The 23,434-nt window shown below is 41.5% G+C and overlaps 1 protein-coding gene across 2 annotated transcripts in view; it reads left to right on the top strand.

Annotated features, from left to right (window-relative positions):
- Positions 1-23,434, top strand: part of FNDC3B (fibronectin type III domain containing 3B) — a 345,426-nt gene that overhangs the window by 296,766 nt on the left and 25,226 nt on the right. For both annotated transcript variants that reach the window (XM_059163470.1, XM_059163471.1), the window contains exons 22-23: positions 1,742-2,022; positions 18,698-18,910. In XM_059163470.1, the coding sequence (XP_059019453.1) occupies positions 1,742-2,022; positions 18,698-18,910 (494 nt within the window). The remainder of the gene's footprint in view (positions 1-1,741; positions 2,023-18,697; positions 18,911-23,434) is intronic.

Genomic DNA, 23,434 nt, shown 5'->3' with positions numbered 1-23,434 from the left:
AGAACTGGATTTTAGAGTACATTCACTTTTGTAAGGAGTCTGCTAAATGTTTTCCTCTCTATAAGGAAAAAAATACACGTTTAATGACATTCATTGATACATACTCTGTATTAGGTACTGTTCTAGTTGCTGGGGATATAGCAGTGAGCGGAAACGGACAACTTCGCCCTTAGGGAGCTTACCTTCTCATCAGGGAGTAATTAAATATATCCTGTGGTGGTGATAGATGATGTGATGAAAAATAAAGCAAAGGAGGGAAATAGGAAATGAAGAGGATCACAGTGGGTGGAAGGCGGGTAGGATGATGGCAAATTTAAATACAGTGTTCAGAGAGGGCTCACCAAAAGGCAGCCCTTGAGGGAAAGTCTGCCAGTGTCTAGGGAAAAAGATTCCTGGACAGAAGGGCAGCAAAGCTGAAAGGCCCTGAGGCAGGAGCAGACTTGGTATCCTGTGAAACAGCAAGGAAGCCAGTATTCCTGGGGCAGAGCAAGTGAGGGGGAGACTAGTGGGTGATGAAGTCAGAGTGGCAGTGGGTTTTAAGGTGAGGCTGGTGAGCAGATCAGATAGGGTCTTGCAGGCTTTGGGAAGACTTTGAAGTATATTCTGAATATGGTGGGAGGCCGTGGAAGGGATATGAGCAGTATCACTGTGCTTGCTGTGAATAGAGTATCAGGCAAGGGCTGACTCCCATATACTAAGTAGGAGGTCATTACAGGAGCCAGAGGAGAGAGAGCTGAATGTGTTGGACCAGGCTTTGGTGCAGGATGTGCTCGGGGCCTGGATTGGGGGATGAGAGGAGGAAAGATGTCCAGTGATGTCTCTGGGATATGACTTGAACAACCTGAGGGACGAGAGGGACCACAGCAGGTACAGTGCAGATTTTTGGTGAAGAGGGATGGGGTGGAGATGAGAGGACGGTGCGGACACTTGAGTTCGAGATGCCTCTTTGATGTTCAAGTGGAGATGGCCCAAAGGAAGCTGGATATACTGGGCTGGCATTCACAGCAGTGGTCTGAGCTACACAAGTGAATTTGGGAGTAGGATATAAACAGTATTAGGGTATAATATGGCATTTATCCCTGGGATATGATATAAATGGCATTTACCTCTGGGACAACGTGATACCTTGAGGAGTTAGAGCAGAGATTTTTAAAAAGAAGAAGAAGAGGTGTCCATGGCCTGAGCCCTGGTGGCCTTCAGTGTTGAGAGATCCAGGTGATAAGTAGCATTCAGCAAAGGTGATTGAGAAGCAACAGCAGGTCAGTAGAAACGAGAGTATGGCCCTGGAGACCATTGAATAAGTATTTGATAGAGCAGTGAGTAATGAAGGTCTCAGCTCTTGCGCTCAGGTAAAATCAGAAAGGCCTGAGAATTGACTTCACATAGCCATTTATCATTCACATGGAAAACTGTGGAAGAATACTGGCCATTTACTGTCTACCCCAGACGGTTACTGGGGAGTTGTCACAGGGCAGCATATAACCTGAAGTGGGCTGTGCAAACACAAAGTGTTATTTAAATTATTTTTCATAAAAGGTGATGATGGTGATATTATCTTCTGCTTTATTAACAGAGAAGTTGCCATTGGCATTTGTGGGGAAAGTGGGTTGTGAAAAGGGAACATTTTCTGAGATTCAGCTCTACCCAGGTTTCTAGAAGTAAATTGTGTGCAGCACCTAACATGAAGGCATTAGAATTTACATTGGGATAACGTGGACTTTGCTTGCCCTTGTCTTTATAGGCTGTCAATCAAGCTGGAGCAGGACCATATAGTGAGCTTGTCCTCTGCCAGACACCAGCGTCTGCCCCTGACCCTGTCTCCACTCTCTGTGTCCTGGAAGAGGAGACCCTCAATGCCTACCCTGATTCACCTTTTGTGTGCCTTGTACTGAACTGGGAAGAGCCGTGCAATAATGGATCTGAAATCCTTGCTTACAATATTGACCTTGGAGACACTAGTATCACCGTGGCCAATACCACCACCCACATTATAAAAGACCTCCTTCCAGAAACCACCTACCGGTGAGTGCAGGAAAGCAGAGATAAAGTTGCATCAACACATCAGTCCTTGGGGCTCTAGACCCTTCAGGTTCTAAAAGCCAAACGAGTGAATTCTAATCATTCTTAATTAATGTATTTAAGAGTACCGAATGCAAATACATTTTGAAAACTTGTGTTGCTTTGTGCTTTGAGAGTCAGTTACAAATTTATACAATTCCTAACCCTTGAGGGGGAATTTTACCTGCTGCTTTAAATTAGTTCTTCCCTCTTGGTCTCTTAGTTAGCCACTTTTCTTAAGCCACTTTTCTTCATACTTTTACCTTGGACTCGTGTCCTTCTGTGGACACTGTCTGTCTTCAGCATGTACTTACCCACCTCCCAAGCTGCCCTTCACCATTCTTTTGGTTCCCCCAAAGCAGACACAGTGTTACAAAGCATTAGTGATGTAGCTTGTACTCAGGATTTTTGCAGGGGGGGGGGGGTGCAGAGAAAAAAATTACATTACATGTAACTGAGCAATGCTCAGTTAGCATCTGCATTCTTTCTCCCCCATCCCGGAATTCTTAAAAAGCCAGCAACCTCCTCTTCTCTGCTCACACATCTTCTTCTCCAATGTGGCCTCTTGAAATTTCAAATTATTTAGCTCCGTCTTCAAGTTGCCTTAACTCCTTGAAAACGGACAATGTATAATTAACGTTAGAGTCCAAGAAGCAGCTGTAGTCACTGAGGTGTGCCTTCTCGGAGCATCTCCCTCAGTCAGGTTCCAGACAGTCCTGATTTATGATGGCGTGAAAACAATGCACATTTGGTAGGAACTGGATTCTGATTTTGCATTTCGAGCTGTTCCTGGACTAGCGGTCGTGTGGTCTGACCCTGACTCATGTGGCCAGGCATTGGCCTTGAGCCGCAGCCCCAAGGCCACCATAGGATCAGGAGCATCCGCAACGGTTGTGCTCAACAACCATTCTGTACCCATGCAGCCTTTCTGGTCTTCACTTTCAGACCAGTACTCAATACATCACAGGAGATCGTCAGTACTTGATTACATAAGAGGCTTTGTGATTGAGGATTTTCCCAACTGTAAGCCAACGTAAGTGTTCTGAGCAGGTTTAAATGGGCGAGACCAAGCTTCAGTGTTTAGGTGTATTCAATGCATTTTTGACTTACATAACTAGGGGCGCTTGGGTGGTTCAGTCGGTTAAGCATCTGCCTTCTGCTCAGGTCATGATCCCAGGGTGCTGGGATCGAGCCCCGAGTTAGGCTCCCTGCTCAGCAGGAAGTCTGCTCCCTCTGCCCCTCCCCTTGCTTGTGTTTTCTCTCTCTCTCTTTCTCTCTCTTGCTCTCAAATAAATCTTTAAAAAAAAGAAATTGACTTATATAACTAGATTTATTTTTGCTTTTCAAAAGCAATGACGGATTCGTAAAAAATGTCTTTTGGGTATAGTACTACAAACACTGTGTGTTCATAAAACAATTCTAGACCCTATCCTTGCCCTCAGAGAGAGCTCACAGAACTGAGGGACACTTAAATAGCAATAGTAGGACAGTAGGTTATTGTGACATCACAGGCTGAAAATAAAACTGTGTACAGAATCCTGTTGGTATTTCAGAGAGGAAGCCCCAGGTTCAGAGTGTGATCAGAATGGTTTGAAGTGGGACTTGAGAAAGAAACTAAATAAAGTGGGATATGACTGACTGAGATGAAGAGGCAAGCCAAAGGTATTCTTTCATTTTTAGCCTTTTAGCCATTCTCAAAAAAACCAGTCCTCACTCTTGTTTGCTGACCACATGCCAAGCTTCTGTTGTGTCTACAGCTCTCTAACCAGGTGCTGAGGAAATCCAGGGATGACTAAATCCACACCTTGCCCTCAGGGAATTTCCCCAGTGATGACGCTCTAAGGAAATCCTCACCATGAGGTGTACCTCTGGGAAAAATGACCAAGGGAATGTCATTCCCCAGCTGTCCAGAATATTGCCTGACCTCATCTCTCTGGTGGAAAACCTTGGAAGAAGCCACACTGGTTCAGGGCCTCAGAGAAAGGTTTTGTGTCCATTCTGATCCACACCCGTGTCTACCCCAGAGTGAACTCAGACCCTCAGGTCAGCTCTCTGAATGTTTGGATCAGAAATCATAAAAGATCCCTTTTTTAAAATTTTTTAAATAAAATTCTTATAGGGCAAAATGTTAGTCCAAGATTTTTGCTTCTTGCAGGTATTGTATCTACCTTGAAGGTGATATAAGTGACTATAAAACTTCAAGGTTTATGGAAGGATCTACTAATGGGGGAATGCTGACTCTTCTTACTCAACGTACAGTCTGATGACTTTGAGAAAGAAATCTAGAGCTCAAAGATTTAAATGAAAGAGCATACAGGAATCTTTGCTTAATAATGAAATAGCATTCACAGTGGAAATTACGAGAAATATCTTCCACAAAAATGATGATTTAAAGACATGTTCAAAAGTCCCTCTCTGAGGTGCCTGCATGGCTCAGTTGGTTAAGTGTCTGCCTTCGGCTCAGGTGATGATCCTGGGATCTTGGGATTGAGCCCATGTCGGGCTCTCTCCTCAGCAGGAGCCTCCTTTTCTCTCTCTCTCTCTCTCTCTCTCTCTCAAATAAATAAATAAATAAATAAAATCTTACCAAAAAAAGTCCTCCTCAAGGTGCCTGGGTGGCTTAGTTGGTTAAGCTCAGGTCATGATCCTAGGGTCTTGGGATCGAGCCCCACATTGTCCTCATTGTCCAGGCAAGGAATCTGTCTCTCCCACTGCCTTTGCTCCTTGCTTGCATTTGCACACACGCTTTCTCTGTCTCTCTCTCCCCATCAAGTAAATAAAGTAAATAAGTAAAATCTTTTTTTTTTTTTTTTAAGATTTTATTTATTTGTCATAGAGAGCACAAGCAGGGGGAGCAGTAGGCAGAGGGAGAAACAGGCTCCCTGCTGAGCAGGGATCCTGATGTGAGACTTGATCCCGGGACCCAGGGATCATGACCTGAGCCGAAGGCAGACGCTTAACCAACTGAGCCACCCAGGTGTCCCAATAAGAAAAATCTTAAGGAAAAAAAAATCTAAAAGTCCCCCCAAGGTAATTCTATTTTAGAGAGGGTGAAATGTTTAGTACTGTAGGGACTATGGAAGCATGAGTTTAGATTTGGGTAGTAAAACTTTAAGACTTTTAAAAGTATTGGATGAGTGTGGCATGAACAGTTCAGTATTGATATGCAGGACTAGTATATTGAGCTGGATGTGGAAAGTCTCTCTTTAACCTGAACGAGTTAGTTCTGGAAGATCCCATTTCAGACAGACTGCATGAGGACGGAATGGCTTTAGAAAAGGTAAATCTTTGCATCCAGTTGTACTGTCTGTTCTTGCCATTCCCCCGGCCCGCCCTCTCTCCAAAAGAATTAGCTGTCATTGCTGGCCAAGCAATAAGTAAATTGGATATTTCCTATTTAAGATATTAAGGTCATTATTTATATATAAGGTTTTTTTATACAACTTTAGACGAGTTTCTAGAGTACATAATTGGGTACTCTGTTGTAGAAGTCTGACCAGCCCACTGTCTTGTTCTTTGTATGTTTCAAAAACAGAACTGCTATAATTATAATGAAATACAAAATTGAGTATTTCTAGTAACTAAGGGTATAATTTCAGCCCAATCAACATTTACCTCACCTTTTTCTGTTCCACAAATTGGTTAAAAGATAAGTGAACAGATCATGATGTTCTAGACAAAAGCGTGGAATGAAACATTTTAAGCAAGCTGTGGGGTTTGGAGAAAGCACTTGTTTCTTTTATTTGTTTTTAAACTTCAGCAGTTACACTTTGTTCTCACGTTGAGTTTGTCTTTCTCTGTTTTGCCAAAACAAAAATGTGCACCTCTATAAGTAACCCTCTGACACCGGTGGGGTTTTTAATGGATTTGTTGCTTTTCCGTTGGTGCTTACAAAAACACCCACCAGCTTACTGACACCCTGTAGGGAATTTGGTTGAAATTACAGTGCCTTTTTTTTTTTTTAAACGTTTTATTTATTTATTTGACAGAGAGAGTGAGAGAGCACAGGCAGGGGGAGCAGCAGAGGGGGAGTGAGAAGCAGACTCCCCACCAAGCAGGGAGCCCAATGTGGGGCTCAATCCCAGGACCCCAGGATCACAACCGGAGCTGAAGACACACATTTATACCCTATGAGCCACCCAAGTGCCCCTACGATGCTATTTTTAAGGGCATTACTTTTGAACTTACCGCTGAGCTTGGAATTGTGCTTGTGTTTTAGCTTGAGAAGAAAATGTTTCTGAAAACAGAGACAGAGCTTTCTTTCGACACACGGTGCCGTAGGCTCTGGGAGCAGAGGGAGAGAAGACTGCCTGGCAGCCTCCCTTCCCAGTGTCCTGGCTTGAGTATCTCCAGTCACAGGGCCATGGTTTCAGCTTCAATTCACCAGGCAGTCCAGTCCACTTGTGAATAACTAATTTTATAGTGTTTCCATTATATTTTGTTAAAACTTCTGATACCTCCAACACCTGTGCAGTAGATACTGGGCCTTCGTTGAGAGCAGTGGTTATCACAGTGTGGGTCCCGGACCAGCAGCATCAGCGTCTTCTAGAAACTGGCTGAGATGCAAATTATTAGGCTCTGCTCTATATCTACTAAGTCAGGAACTCTGGGATTAAGGCCTGGCACTCTGCTTTAACCAGCCCTGCAGGAGATTTTGATGCATGTTAACGTTTAAGAAGTTTTGCCTTAGAGCAGTGATTCTTGGGTATTGATGTATGTGAGAATCACCCAGACAGCTTTTGCATCTTACAGGAGTCTGAGCTCCATTCCTGTAGCCTGCGGTTTAGTAGGACCCAGGGGGTCCAGACATCACTGTCGTATAGTGTCCGCTGTCCTCTCTTTAACCATCCTCATTTCCTTCACATCTGTCTTCACTAGCATGGGTTTTCGGTTCACTCCTCCATCCTCTTATTGGGTGAGTTCTGTGTCTTGACGGACTCTTTAATGAGTGGTGCCCAGACCTCCAGGAATGGTCTGGTTGGCTGGCTCAGAGCAGAGCCAGACTGTCACTTTCATGGTCTCCATATTGAACTGTTGGGAAGGTTGTCTACGATTACTTTTTTTGGCAACCTCATTATGTGTCTGACTCATACCAAGCTACCAAACAACTAAAACTTAAGGTAGATTTGTTCATTACACTCTTTTATGCCCTCTTTGCTAGGTAAAACAGAGATAAAAATAACATCTGTTGAGTCTTTACTCTGTGTCAAAGCCTGTCAAAAAATGAATCATAAATCATTGTAATAAGATGAGATGGGCTGTATTGGGAGACAGATTCTAAGTGAAACAGCTTGATTTCAGTCCTGGGTGCCTCACTTACACTGGCTTTGTGACCTCTGGCAAGCTATTTAAGCTCTCTCTGCCTCAGTTTTCTGATCTGTAAAATGGAAACAATACCTTTAGTTACCTAGTAGGGTATGTTTTAGATAGGATTCTGGGTGCCTCATATAGGACCTGACACACAGTAAGTCAGCACTCCGTAAATGATCTTTTGCTAATGTCCAGGGGAGAAATGAGCTGCAAAGTAGGCTGTAACCAGATTATAGGTCTGTGGGAATCTGGTATCATTTCTTAAGCAATGGAGGACTTTGAAGGCTTGGTTTCCTGTCAAAGGCTAGTCTGACTGCCTAGAAACAGAACGCAGCACAGGTACTAAATCCTTTACTCCAATGGCATGATTTCCTCCAGAGATTTCTTGTGTTTTAGCTAGTATTTTTATTTCTTCAGAAGTTACCTGATGATTATTTCCTTCTTTCATATTTTTGTCCTAGATGATTAGACAGCGGGCTGTGGGGAGGGGTGGGGTATAAAAAGTTCATCTTCTGCTCTTAGCCCTCTCCTCCGGCTGTCCCAGTTGCTCCCAACCCTCACACAGGAGACACCCTGAGTACTGGGATGGCTGATTAGGATTGAAAAGTCACCCTCCCCAGCTAAGGAAGTTCATTTTGAAAGTCATTCTTACTTTAACATAGAGAGTGTCAAATTTGAGAGTGTGTATGTGTATAAAGTGTGTTATGGAAAGCTATGATTCTTTTTTTATTATTATTAATTTAAAGATTTATTTATTTGTTTTAGAGAGAAATAGCAGGGGGAGGAGGAGCAGAGGGAGAGGGAGAGAGAAACTCAAGCAGACCCCACGCTGAGTGCAGAGCCCCAAACGGGGCTTGATCTCACATACAACCTGACTGAAACCAGGAGTCAAACGCTCAACCGACTGAGCCATCCAGGTGCCCCTGGAAGGCTACAAACTTCTGAAGCAGGAATGTTTTCAGCATGTACAACTAGTAGTAGTAGTAGATAATTTTATTAGAAGATTTGTCAGTCAAAAACTATAAAGGCTGTGCTGCTTAATTGAATTTTTTTGGTCAGAATTACCCATGTACCACTGGACATTGCAGACTGCTGGCCACTTGAGGTTTCCAAATCAGCCTGCCCAGCACAGAATTTCTCAAGAGTTAGAGATCACTTCCCTTAACTGGAAAGCAAACTTCCATTTCCCTTATACATAATTTGCAGAGCTGACGATTTCAGAAACTGATATAATGCATTAAAAAAGAAGAAGAAGAAAGAAGCTTGGGGATCCAATCTAAATTTCAAGGTTACCATGTTATTTCAGGTAAAGAGAAAACTTGTCAAGTTTGGGTTTGGAATAGACTTTAATTAATCTAATAAAACTTAAAGGTCAGTTTTTTCTTCTTCTTTTTTTTTTTTTTTAAGATTTTATTTATTTATTTGACAGGGAGTGATCACAAGTAGGCAGAGAGGCAGGCAGATGGAGGTGGGGAAGCAGGCTCCCTGCTGAGCAGAGAGCCGGATGTGGGGCTCAATCCCAGGACCCTGAGATCATGACCCAAGCCGACCACAGTGACTCAACCCTCTGAGCCACCCAGTCACCCCAAAGGTCATTTTTTTCTGAGGTGAATTCTTAGAATGGTTCCTCAGGTCAGTGTTCGTTTTGCTTATTAGTTCTGTGTGAGATCCCACTGGAATTATGAAATTATTTTCACACTGCATTTTTCACTCCCAAATAAACAGCAACCGTCATAGTCCTCTTTCAGCTTTTCCTCAGCCTCCTAGACTCAGAGCATGTCATATTTTTACCAAAATGCAAGAAGACATAGTCTCATTTCTTTTCTTTTTTTTTTTTTTTTTTAAGATTTTATTTTTAACTAATCTCTGCGCCCAATGTGGGACTCTTAACTTATAACCCTGAGGTCAAGAGTTGCACTCTCTGCAGACTGAGAGAGCCAGCCAGGCGCCCCATGGCTGCCTCTAATTTTATCAGTTCCTCAGTTGTATTTCAGTTTTGAGTTTTACTTTATCATTAGAACTAAGTGATGTTAGTTCAGTGCATCAGCTACCCAGAAAAATGTTTTTCCATGCATTTTTACTGAAACAAAATGTATTGTGTAAGAATGTAGATAAGTTGAGGTATCTTACTTTGAGACTGGTTTTTAAATAATGTAAAAAAATTTTTTTGACTGTTCTAGATGCCCGCTTTATTGGCAAAAGGCCATTGTTGATCTGAAAGTGTGATCTGAATTAAAATTACCTCTTGATTGGATTAGAAACTGTGTTTGGTTCAAGTTACACTCTGAGAGTATGGTGTGCCAGAATGGACGAAAGACTTTGAGCCTAAAAAAGACAAAATTCACATCACCTCTGACCTCTGTCTGTCGTGTCAGTTGGCGCACATGCTGGACCTAGCCAGGCCTCGGTTTCTTCATTTGTAAAGTAGAGTAATTCCTACTTCGTGGGCTCCACCTAGAAATTAGGGATACTGTTGTACGTCTCAAACCTAGGCTTCAACACCAAGAAGCAGGCAAACAGAAGAAAGCATCTTGGGTTCTGGGCTCTAGGAATATTTGTCCCTATAATAAGGGGAGGGAATGGCAGTCTGCACAGTAGAAGGACATTAATATAAACCTTGTAGGTGAGGAGATTTGTCATACCATTGAAGAAAGGCTAAAACTTAATGTCTGGCTTAATTCTCTTTTCCTAAGAAGAGAAAAAGGGTAATTCCAACCACCATGATGACGACCTTTTTTTAAAAAGATCTTTCCTCTCCAGTTGAGAAAAATTTCCTCCTGTCCAATCACAGGGGGTGGGAGGAACTCCTGTATTAACACCATAATGCTGTGAGATTTCAAGTTGAGAGGTGAGGCAGAGTTTATTTTAGTCTTTCAAGGTTATATCTACAAGAGACCTGATAGAGCCCCACATTTAATAGAGTCTGGGGAAAGTAAGGCTCTTTTTAATGGGATTTTTGCTGTACTTTATCAGAAGTATTTGCTACATTCCAAAACCAGAAGACAGATATTTATCCAGCTTGGGGTGATTATGAATAGAGCTGCTATAATCCTTTGTGTGCAGGTTTTGTCTGAACATAAATTGTAATTTCTCTAAAGACCCAGAAGTGGAATTGATGGGTTATATGCATGTATATTAAGCTTTATAAGAAGTCAAATAGAACAGCTGGTTTTTTCCTGTGTGGCTACACCATTGTGCGTTCTCACTAGCAACCTGTGAGAGTTACAGGTGCTCCTCATGTGTACCAGCATGGTATTGGGTTTTCTTTTTTTTTTTTTTTTTTTTTTTTTTTTTTTTTTTTTTTTTTAATTTTTTATTTTTTATAAACATATATTTTTTATATACATATATTTTTATCCCCAGGTCTGTGAATCACCAGGTTTACACACTTCACAGCACTCACCAAATCACATACCCTCCCCAATGTCCATAATCCCACCCCCTTCTCCCCAACCCCCTCCCCCCGGCAACCCTCAGTTTGTTTTGTGAGATTAAGAGTCACTTATGGTTTGTCTCCCTCCCAATCCCATCTTGTTTCATTTATTCTTCTACCCACTTAAGCCTCCATGTTGCATCACCACTTCCTCATATCAGGGAGATCATATGATAGTTGTCTTTCTCTGCTTGACTTATTTCGCTAAGCATGATACGCTCTAGTTCCATCCATGTTGTTGCAAATGGCAAGATTTCATTTCTTTTGATGGCTGCATAGTATTCCATTGTGTATATATACCACATCTTCTTGATCCATTCATCTGTTGATGGACATCTAGGTTCTTTCCATAGTTTGGCTATTGTGGACATTGCTGCTATAAACATTCGGGTGCATGTGTCCCTTTGGATCACTACATTTGTATCTTTAGGGTAAATACCCAATAGTGCAATTGCTGGGTCATAGGGCAGTTCTATTTTCAACATTTTGAGGAACCTCCATGCTGTTTTCCAGAGTGGCTGCACCAGCTTGCATTCCCACCAACAGTGTAGGAGGGTTCCCCTTTCTCCGCATCCTCGCCAGCATCTGTCATTTCCTGACTTGTTGATTTTAGCCATTCTGACTGGTGTGAGGTGATATCTCATTGTGGTTTTGATTTGTATTTCCCTGATGCCAAGTGATATGGAGCACTTTTTCATGTGTCTGTTGGCCATCTGGATGTCTTCTTTGCAGAAATGTCTGTTCATGTCTTCTGCCCATTTCTTGATTGGATTATTTGTTCTTTGGGTGTTGAGTTTGCTAAGTTCTTTATAGATTCTGGACACTAGTCCTTTATCTGATATGTCGTTTGCAAATATCTTCTCCCATTCTGTCAGTTGTCTTTTGATTTTGTTAACTGTTTCCTTTGCTGTGCAAAAGCTTTTGATCTTGATGAAATCCCAGTAGTTCATTTTTTCCCTTGCTTCCCTTGCCTTTTGCGTTGTTCCTAGGAAGATGTTGCTGCGGCAGAGGTCGAAGAGGTTGCTGCCCGTGTTCTCCTCAAGGATTTTGATGGATTCCTTTCGTACATTGAGGTCCTTCATCCATTTTGAGTCTATTTTTGTGTGTGGTGTAAGGAAATGGTCCAATTTCATTTTTCTGCATGTGGCTGTCCAATTTTCCCAGCACCATTTATTGAAAAGGCTGTCTTTTTTCCATTGGACATTCTTTCCTGCTTTGTCGAAGATTAGTTGACCATAGAGTTGAGGGTCTATTTCTGGGCTCTCTATTCTGTTCCATTGATCTATGTGTCTGTTTTTGTGCCAGTACCATGCTGTCTTGATGATGACAGCTTTGTAATAGAGCTTGAAGTCCGGAATTGTGATGCCACCAACGTTGGCTTTCTTTTTCAATATCCCTTTGGCTATTCGAGGTCTTTTCTGGTTCCATATAAATTTTAGAATTATTTGTTCCATTTCTTTGAAAAAGATGGATGGTACTTTGATAGGAATTGCATTAAATGTGTAGATTGCTTTAGGTAGCATAGACATTTTCACAATATTTATTCTTCCAATCCAGGAGCATGGAACATTTTTCCATTTCTTTGTGTCTTCCTCAATTTCTTTCATGAGTACTTTATAGTTTTCTGAGTATAGATTCTGTGTCTCTTTGGTTAGGTTTATTCCTAGGTATCTTATGGTTTTGGATGCAATTGTAAATGGGATTGACTCCTTAATATCTCTTTCTTCTGTCTTGCTGTTGGTGTAGAGAAATGCAACTGATTTCTGTGCATTGATTTTATATCCTGACACTTTACTGAATTCCTGTATAAGTTCTAGCAGTTTTGGAGTGGAGTCTTTTGGGTTTTCCACATATAGTATCATATCATCTGCGAAGAGTGATAATTTGACTTCTTCTTTGCCGATTTGGATGCCTTTAATTTCCTTTTGTTGTCTGATTGCTGAGGCTAGGACCTCTAGTACGATGTTGAATAGCAGTGGTGATAATGGACATCCCTGCCGTGTTCCTGACCTTAGCGGAAAAGCTTTCAGTTTTTCTCCATTGAGAATGATATTTGCGGTGGGTTTTTCATAGATGGCTTTGATGATATTGAGGTATGTGCCCTCTATCCCTACACTTTGAAGAGTTTTGATCAGGAAGGGATGTTGTACTTTGTCAAATGCTTTTTCAGCATCTATTGAGAGTATCATATGGTTCTTGTTCTTACTTTTATTGATGTGTTGTATCACATTGACTGATTTGCGGATGTTGAACCAACCTTGCAGCCCTGGAATAAATCCCACTTGGTCGTGGTGAATAATCTTTTTAATGTACTGTTGAATCCGATTGGCTAGTATTTTGTTGAGTATTTTCGCATCTGTGTTCATCAAGGATATCGGTCTATAGCTCTCTTTTTTGGTGGGATCCTTGTCTGGTTTTGGGATCAAGGTGATGCTGGCCTCATAAAATGAGTTTGGAAGTTTTCCTTCCATTTCTATTTTTTGGAACAGTTTCAGGAGAATAGGAATTAGTTCTTCTTTAAATGTTTGGTAGAATTCCCCCGGGAAGCCGTCTGGCCCTGGGCTTTTGTTTGTTTGGAGATTTTTAATGACTGTTTCAATCTCCTTACTGGTTATGGGTCTGTTCAGGCTTTCTATTTCTTCATGGTTCAGTTGTGGTAGTTTATATGTTTCTAGGAATGCATCCATTTCTTCCAGATTGTCAAATTTATTGCCGTAGAGTTGCTCATAGTATGTTCTTATAATAGTTTGTATTTCCTTGGTGTTAGTTGTGATCTCTCCTCTTTCATTCATTATTTTATTTATTTGGGTCCTTTCTCTTTTCTTTTTGATAAGTCGGGCCAGGGGTTTATCAATTTTATTAATTCTTTCAAAGAACCAGCTCCTAGTTTCGTTGATTTGTTCTATTGTTTTTTTGGTTTCTATTTCATTGATTTCTGCTCTGATCTTTATGATTTCTCTTCTCCTGCTGGGCTTAGGGTTTCTTTCTTGTTCCTTCTCCAGCTCCTTTAGGTGTAGGGTTAGGTTGTGTACCTGAGACCTTTCTTGTTTCTTGAGAAAGGCTTGTACCGCTATATATTTTCCTCTCAGGACTGCCTTTGTTGTGTCCCACAGATTTTGAACCGTTGTATTTTCATTATCATTTGTTTCCATGATTTTTTTCAATTCTTCTTTAATTTCCCGGTTGACCCATTCATTCTTTAGAAGGATACTGTTTAGTCTCCATGTATTTGGGTTCTTTCCAAACTTCCTTTTGTGGTTGAGTTCTAGCTTTAGAGCATTGTGGTCTGAAAATATGCAGGGAATGATCCCAATCTTTTGATACCGGTTGAGTCCTGATTTAGGACCGAGGATGTGATCTATTCTGGAGAATGTACCATGTGCACTAGAGAAGAATGTGTATTCTGTTGCTTTGGGATGAAATATTCTGAATATATCTGTGATGTCCATCTGGTCCAGTGTGTCATTTAAGGCCTTTATTTCCTTGCTGATCTTTTGCTTGGATGACCTGTCCATTTCAGTGAGGGGAATATTAAAGTCCCCTACTATTATTGTATTGTTGTTTATGTGTTTCTTTGATTTTGTTATTAATTGGTTTATATAGTTGGCTGCTCCCACGTTGGGGGCATAGATATTTAAAATTGTTAAATCTTCTTGTTGGACAGACCCTTTGAGTATGATATAGTGTCCTTCCTCATCTCTTATTACAGTCTTTGGCTTAAAATCTAATTGATCTGATATAAGGATTGCCACTCCTGCTTTCTTCTGATGTCCATTAGCATGGTAAATTCTTTTCCACCCCCTCACTTTAAATCTGGAGGTGTCTTCGGGCTTAAAATGTGTTTCTTGGAGGCAACATATAGATGGGTTTTGTTTTTTTATCCATTCTGATACCCTGTGTCTTTTGACAGGGGCATTTAGCCCATTCACATTCAGGGTAACTATTGAGAGATATGAATTTAGTGCCATTGTATTGCCTGTAAGGTGACTGTTACTGTATATGGTCTCTGTTCCTTTCTGATCTACCACTTGTAGGCTCTCTCTTTGCTTAGAGGACCCCTTTCAATATTTCCTGTAGAGCTGGTTTGGTATTTGCAAATTCTTTCAGTTGTTGTTTGTCCTGGAAGCTTTTAATCTCTCCTTCTATTTTCAATGATAGCCTAGCTGGATATAGTATTCTTGGCTGCATGTTTTTCTCGTTTAGTGCTCTGAAAATATCATGCCAGCTCTTTCTGGCCTGCCAGGTCTCTGTGGATAAGTCAGCTGCCAATCTAATATTTTTACCATTGTATGTTACAGACTTCTTTTCCCGGGCTGCTTTCAGGATTTTCTCTTTGTCATTGAGACTTGTAAATTTTACTATTATGTGACGGGGTGTGGGCCTATTCTTATTTATTTTGAGGGGCATTCTCTGAACCTCCTGAATTTTGATGCTTGTTCCCTTTGCCATATTGGGGAAATTCTCCCCAATAATTCTCTCCAGTATACCTTCTGCTCCCCTCTCACTTTCTTCTTCTTCTGGAATCCCAATTATTCTAATGTTGTTTCGTCTTAGGTATTGGGTTTTCTTTTAATGACTTTAGTAGGGATAGAATGATACCTCACTGTAGTTCTAAGTCCCATTGTCCGACTAGCCCATGATGTTAACTGTCCGTCTGCTTATTTGGCATATGTGTATCCCCTTTGGTGAAATGTTGGTTCAAGTCTTTGGCCATTTTTTAATTAGGTTGGCTGTTTTCTTACTATTGACTTTCAGAGGTTTTTATACATTATGAATACAGTCCTTTTATCAGATATATAATTTGTACGTATCTCTTTCCAGTCTATAGCTTGCCTCCATTCTCCTAACAGTGCAAATTGTTTGAATTTTGAAGTCCCAACTCTTCTCTTCCTTCTACTTCCTTTCTTCTTTCTTTCCTTCTTTTTTTCTTCTTTCTCTTCTCTCTTTCTTTTTCTTTCTCTTTCTCTTTTTCTTTCTTTGTGCTTTTTTTTTCCTTTCTCTTCTTTTCCTTCTTTCTTTTTTTGATCATGCTTTTCACATCATAGGTAAAAACTCTTCACCTAATTCTGGGTAACAGATACTGTTTATTTTCTTCTTAAAAGTTTTCTGTTCTATAGTGTATGTTTAGATCCATGATCCATTCTGAGTTTAGAATAAGGGGCGCCTGGGTCTCAGTGGGTTAAGCCTCTCCCTTCAGCTCAGGTCATGATCTCAGGGTCCTGGGGCCAATTGAGCCCTGCATCAGGCTCTCTGCTCAGGAGGGAGCCTGCCCCTCCCCCACTGCCTCTCTACCTACTTGTGGTCTCTCTCTCTCTGTCAAATAAGTAAATAAATTGTTTAAAAAAAAAGTTTAGAGTAAGACACAAGGTTTAGACAGAGTTTTGTTTTCCTCTTGACATCCAGTTGTTCCAGCACCATTTGTAAAGACTATTATTTCTCTATTGAATTACTTTTGCACATTTGTCAAAAATCAATCCTTCATATTTCTGTGGCTCTATTTCTGGAGTCTGTATTCTCTTACATTGATCTGTGTGTCTGTCTCTTACCAGTACCACACTGTCTTGATTACTGTAGCTTTATAGTAAGTCCTAAATCAGAAAGTGTGATTCTCTCAACTTTATTCTTACTTTTCAGTTCTGTGTTGGGCAATTTTAGTTCTTTGGCCTTGCCACATACTTTGAGAATCATGTTAAGCCATGTTAAGTTATTTTGCAAGCCCTGGATCTGGGAAGCCCTGGATCTACCAAGAAGAAGCCTGCTGGAATGTTTAGAATTGCATTGTCTCTGTAAACCAATCTGGGGACAACTGACGTTCCTTTTTTTAGCAGTCTTTCAATTCGTGAACACAGAATGTCTCTCCCTTTTTAGGTCTTTAAGATTTTCAGCAGTGTCTTGCAGTGTTGGTTTCTTTCTTATCTCTGTGGCATTTTTTCCTCCCACTGTCTGGGACTTCTAGGACATAATGTTGAGTTGGAGTGTTGAGAGTAGGCATCTTTGCATTGTTCCCGATCTCAGAAATTATTTAGTCTTTCACCACTGAGTATAATGTAGGTATTTCTGTATATGCCCTTTTCAGGTTGAGAACGTTTCCTTCTGCCCCTAGTTTTCTGAGAATTTGTATATTATGAGTAGAAGTTGGATTTCATCAGGTGCTTTTACTGTACCACTTGAGAGGATCATGTGTTGTTTCTTCTTTAGGCTGTTAAACTGAAGGAATTGGGTAAGGGCTGGGGAGAGAGAGAATGCAGAAGAGAAAAAAGAGAATGGAAGATTTTCCCCATGTGCTCTGAGCATCCTAAGAGCCCTTTCCTGAGCCAGGCTTCCTTCTCCTAGAGCCCTCAGTCCATGCTGATGTCTGCTCCTAGATACCAGGGTGCATTGAGTCCCTTTGGGAGGATCACAGAGGGGGAGACAGTGGTGAATTCACTGCTGGTTGGTGTAGTTTCCCTTCTTCCCCAGACCCTCCAGCTGCTACCTTTCAGAGCTTCTAAATGGCTACTGCATTTCTTTTGTCCTTGTCTGATGGCCACATCGGTGGGGGAGACTTGGGGTGGGCTGTGCTTGCTTCCTCTCATCTGTAGTTAACCGGGCTTTGCTTCCTTCTCCACAGTCTGCAGGCACATTAGTAGACTGACTTGCCAAAGTATATAATCTGTACATTTGAAGAGTTCACGCGAATTTGAGGTTGCAAGATGAATTTAGGTATCGTAGTTCCTAAATAGTATTTTCTAAGGTAAGTGTAAGCAATAATCACTGTTAGTGACAGGTACATAAAACCAAATTAGAGGAGTATTTTAAATTGATCTGTTTCCTCGGAATTGATCTCTGACTTATTTTATTGTCGTGTGTCTTGGGGCTGGGGTGGAGGTTTCTGCTGGAGGCCTGAGGGTAGGACACGAAGGGGTGGCGGAGAGGCATATCCAGGACTTAGGAGCTGTGAAAGTGTCAGGTTACTGAGAACACTGTCCACACCATACAGAAGAGAGGAAGAATGGAGGGTGGAGGGGTGGTGGGGCCGTGGCATGAGACCTTTGGTCTGAGAAGCAGAGCAGGAAAGCCTGAACCGGGCTGTGTAGGCTGCCAAATGCCAGGAAGAAAGAAGCTTCAAGGGCATGTAGTCACTGCAGGGAGGCGGGGTTGAGAACATGGATGGGGCAGTGCTCTCGTTGTGTTGGGTGAAGACCTTGGAGGGCTGTTACAAACAGCCAGTAAGGAAATGGAGGAACGAGAAAAATAGGAATAATAATAGGATACTGTTACTTACAGTTTTTAACTCTGTTTGATTTTCAATTTATAGGCCATGGGGCAGTGTTAATAACATCTTTATTACCCATGACGCTGCATATTGCAAACATGCGGTGAAGATTTTTTGCTCATCTGAATGACACCCCATTACCAGCGGTGTCTGCACACCGAGGTCTGGTTATTGACGAGCAGAGACTCTGGGGTGAGGCAGAAGAAATGTCCCGTTGGAGAGTTGTCCGTGGTTCTTAAACTCTAACGGAGTCTCCTTCGCTCCCCTGTTGCATGTGTTCCTTGTAGCCCACTCACTTCCAAAGCTAACTCGGGCAGCTAGCAGGTGGCGACAGTAAGGTATAATAGTAATCTTTAGGATGTCTTCCCTCAGACAGTAGACTTTTTTTTTTTTTTTTAATTAAAGAACTAAGAGATATCTTGCTGATTCCTTCATTCTTGCTGTTTTTTGGAAGAGAGGATATAATCTGTTTTCTGGCTGCCCTATTCTCTGTTTGTCTCGAATGACTTTAACTTGCTTTTCTTTATTCCATAATACTGGTTTAGGGGCACCTAAGAAATACTGCACATGATGTTTTATTTGAAGTGAGGAATTGCTGCTTCTTAAACCTGCAATGTTTATGTATTTTTCCCTTTTCCCAGGATCAGAATTCAGGCTGTAAATGAAATCGGAGCTGGACCGTTTAGTCAGTTCATTAGGGCAAAAACTCGGCCATTACCCCCCTTGCCTCCAAGGCTCGAATGTGCTGCAGCAGGGCCCCAGAGCCTGAAGCTGAAATGGGGAGACAGCAACCCCAAGACACACGCAGCGGACGACCTGGTGTACACACTGCAGCTGGAGGACAGAAACAAGAGGTGAGATGGCGGGGAGGGGCACGCAGGACGGTTCTGTGCCTTTGGCTTGCAAAACGAATCCTTGCTCGTTTGTCGGTCCTCCTGCTTGAAAGATTTCCTGTGTGTTGGGGTCCTACATTTTGTACCGTCCATCCGCCATTGAGAATGTTCTAAACTAACATTCTGAAGCCCTTGACTTGCTTGATAATCTATGCGTTTATTTTTTTCTTTCGTAAAGCCAGATAATGCAGAGAAATTATCTAAAAAGAAAACTGCCAAAGTCAAGTCCACGCTGGGTTAGAGTGTTCTATTAGTCACAAGCGCGAAGGGAAATAAGACTCAGAAAGAGATGTTAGCTTTTTAAATATTCAGTGACCATCAGGACAAACATGTTTACCAATCTGAAATAGCTGTGGTGATGTACAGATGGGGATCGTGCTCTGTAACTGTGGGCAGTGTAAGATGAAATTATCCAGAGCAAACAGGAAATTCTTCATAAGATTGCACACCCAGGAAATACTCTTGGCCACAGAAATCAAACCCAGTCTTTCACGTTGTATTTGTTTAGCCTAATTTCATTTCCTTTGAAAATGCCCGATCAGAAGATGGGCCTCTGAACTGTATTTAGGAATAATTCAGATGCAGAGTAAAGGTAATGACGACAGAATGTTCTGTGACGGAAAGGCCAGATCAGAGAATCAGGTGAAGGAGGTGGGGAGGGGGGGCATAAATCCAAGACACCCAGATGGACAGGTACGTGCTGCTACTTCCCCAAGGCATATCTGCTGAAACCATTTCTGTCCTTCCCACATTATGCGTTAGAGTCTCCTGCCCCTTTCCCGGGGAATGGTTAATTAGAACAGACACCCCTAGCCAGTCTTCATCCCCCACCCTGTACTCAACTACATTGATACGTTTCAGAGCAGTGGAATCCTGCTGTGAGGAAGGCACTGTTTGAGGTAGACCTTCAGTGGAGACCAAGATCAAGGAAAAACAAACCCCTTCCGCTAGCAGCATAGTGTCTACCCCAACACGGTCTCAGAACATGAATGCCCTTGGAGAAAAGTGTTGTGGGAGGCTGGAGGAGGTAGAGAGCAACCAGAAACGGCTTTTTGAGACAGGTGGCATTTGAACTGCTCTTTGAAGGACCTGTCAAACCTAGTAATTTGACTAGAAAGGAACAAAAAGTGATTGTTTTATTGGAAACTCATCCTGGTATAGAAAGCATAGAGAAAATGAGGCTTCTTTTGGTAGGTTCATTGGAGATTAAAGGCATACTCACTCATAGACAAGACCATTCGTCTTACTAGGCTTGGTACCTTCGGATGCACTTTCATGGGTTCATAATCTTAACTGGCAGGGAACAGGATTATGGAAGAACAAGAATTATGGACAAACAGAAATCCTGATAACTATTTAAAGCTAGCAGTTGGGGAAATTTGCAAATGAGCCTTTGTTTTTTGCCCTGGGCTTTTGGCTTCCTTTGGTGGTTGAGAGAGTCTTTGTTAGGGAGTATCTTATAGTCATGTCCTCCTTTACAAAAAGTGAAGTCCAAAAACATTGACACTGGTAGCAGAGTTGGGATCAGAACGGGGGCTGCCTAACTCCTCGTGCAGTTGCCTCTACTGTTAGATCCAGGAATGTGGGCCGAGCGGGGGCTCTGCACCAAACCAGTTGTCTGCATCCTACTGTAGGGGGCCCCCTCGTGTGGAGAACTCTACGGATGCCCGTGAATGCTGATCCGGATGAGTGTGCTGTCACGATACATTTAAATGTGCTGGACAGAAGGGAGTGCAGAGCCTAGCAGTCAGTTCATGCTATTAAAAGGGCGGGGTGGAGGCCCAAAGATGGCACTGTTAATCAAATAAATGACTTGCCTAAATTTAAATGGCAATTTAAGAAAACTTACCATTAGGGACAGTATTTTTCTTAATTTTATCATCTGGAGTCCAAATATATCTTTTTTAAATTAGATTTGTCAATGCTCTCAAAGTTATTAAAGTGATGGGAGTATAGACCATAATAAATTCTCGTTCTATTTGGGGAATAATTTTCCTATGATTTAATAGGATGAAACTTGGCCTAATTCGAGTTTGAAGATGACCTTCCTTAGTGTCTAGAGGAACTTTTGTATCAATTGGCCCCTTAAATCCAAGCCTGTATTTAACTTTGGATCTTGATGCATGAGAATTAGGGGGAGATCATCTGAGTTGGATATATTATAATTCTTGTGATTAGTATAGTTTTTGTCCATTCCGGTCTCCTTGAGGTTCTTTGAGACTTGGATGTGGCTTGTCCAACTGAAAGTAAGCGTCTTCATTCAAGGAGTGGATTTTCCCTTGAACTCATTGCCACAGTGATCTCCAGTCGTGACTTTTGGGAAAGGTACACATATTCCCTAGTGTATACATCGATTGCATTAACCACTAATAAGTTCTTATTATGTATGTGGCAAAAATACTGTATGTCCTACGTGTAGCCACGGTGAGAACCAGAGGTAGATAAATAGTGGTTTTGGTGGATTTTGTCACCAGGTGCTGTGGGTATTCAAAGGGAGAGCCGGCAATGTGTGACTTGCCCAGCTGTCCTAGCCAGCTATGAAGATAATGTTAGTCCTAAAACATTTTACAGCAGAAACACAAAGAAAATTAGTAACTCCATTCTCGGTAATTTTAAAATTAAAGAGTTGTCTTGATTTGGCTGCTCAGATATCAGTCTACGCTAGGCTACACTAGAACGTGAACTCTGAGTCCCTTTTCACCTTTTTCACCTGAAAGCACTGAATCTTCTAGATTAGTTGTGAACTATATCCTTTACAGAAGGGCGGCTCTTGCAAATGATTAGGGCATGCTGTCTCTTTTTTCTTCATATCTTTGTTTCTGCTTTTGACAAATAAGAAAGATACCAACTTTTTAAAAAAGATTTTATTTATTTATCTGAGGTAGAGAGAGAACTCTCTGTAGGGATGAGGGGCAGAGGGAGAGAAAGAGGGAGAAGCAGGTTCCCCACTGGGCAGGGAGGCCAACACAGGGCTTGATCCCACAATCCAGGATCATGACCTGAGCTAAAGGCAGACGCTTAACTGACTGAGCCAGCCAGGTGCCCCAGATACTATTTCTTAAAGAATGACCACTTAAGATCTCAAAAGCCCCTAAGGTTTTACATCTACACTTTGATGGTTTGTTATATTTATTTATATACCTCTCAGTCAAAAAATATAAAATGAACTAGAGATTTCTAAGTATAATGTTGAGCCAAAAATACATTTCTAAAACTTCCTAAATGATACTTCTATTTATTGAGCACCTGCAAAATGCCGGACATTGAGAGCTTTTATCTACATTATTTAGTTTTTGAACAAAAAGTGAAATATTTTCCATGCTGATAGGATTTCTACCAAAGCCTTCCCTGGCTAGATGGAAAATGGGTTGTTTCTGATAAGTTGACTTGAATTTAATTTTAATGATTATTACGATTCCAGTGTATGATTATAGGCTTAAAATTAAATGAGGAGAGAAGGCTTCTTACAGAAAATCATAGGGTAATGAGTGTTAAAAGGGTCCCAATTTTATAACCTCATGCAAAAGAGCCTTAGGTTGGAGGCAAGTGATATAGACTCAGAATTGGGTGGAAACCAAGGATACAATCTCCAAAGCACAGAAATGTGCCCTAGATTTTTCTCCACCTGAATGCCTCTTCCTATTCTCATTCTTTTACATGTGGCTCTTTTTCAGTTTGGGACTATTTCATGTAAACAGAAGGGATCCCAAAAGAGCATCTTGCCCAAATCCTTGCCTCCCAGGTAAATCAACCTAGAATTCATCTGGGTCACCTGGGCTTGCTGTGTTGAAAATTTTGTGCCCCATGAACAGGACATTTGTTTTCCATGTAGTTAAGCTTTTGACTCACAAGGCTCCCAGTCCAAGGTCACTGACCACGTCTTGATGTAGCAGCTTCAAAGCAGTGCTTTATATTTATAGGGCCATTTATTCCTCGCAGTTAGATTATAATGACCCAGTCATCATTTTTTTCCTGAATTACTATAATGTGCTAAGTCTTTTGAGGTATGTGGCTACCTATAAGGAACTTATCTTACGGGAAACAATGAGCAGACAGCACAAGAGATTTTATTTAATTTCAGCAGAAAAACAAAAATTATCTGTCATGACCTTGAGTGATTAAGTCTATTATTCTTAGCAAATCAGGCACAGAAGCTCTGAAAGTCTTTAGTTCCTGTGTATGCAAGAAGAATATACACTCAGAGTAAACATTTTCATAATGCTGCATTAACCTAATACAGGGATTAGAATAACAAGATCAACTCATGCATTTTAAGATTGTAACGCTGTACTGAGGATTTTGAACGTGCATTTGTCTGTGTTACTGAAATGAAACATTAGGCTGCCCTCACAGAATTTGAGTTGATGCTGATTCTCGTCCTGACCCTCCTGGGTCTATGTTCCTGATAATTGTACACAGCACCGAGACGAGAGGAACTTAAGTTCCAGGAATGCATTTATGGCTGATCTGTTGCTTAGGTTTAGT

The sequence above is a fragment of the Mustela lutreola genome, chromosome 2 (assembly GCF_030435805.1).
Source record: "Mustela lutreola isolate mMusLut2 chromosome 2, mMusLut2.pri, whole genome shotgun sequence".
NCBI lineage: Eukaryota > Metazoa > Chordata > Mammalia > Carnivora > Mustelidae > Mustela > Mustela lutreola.
This window is presented reverse-complemented; position numbering and strand designations above follow the sequence as displayed.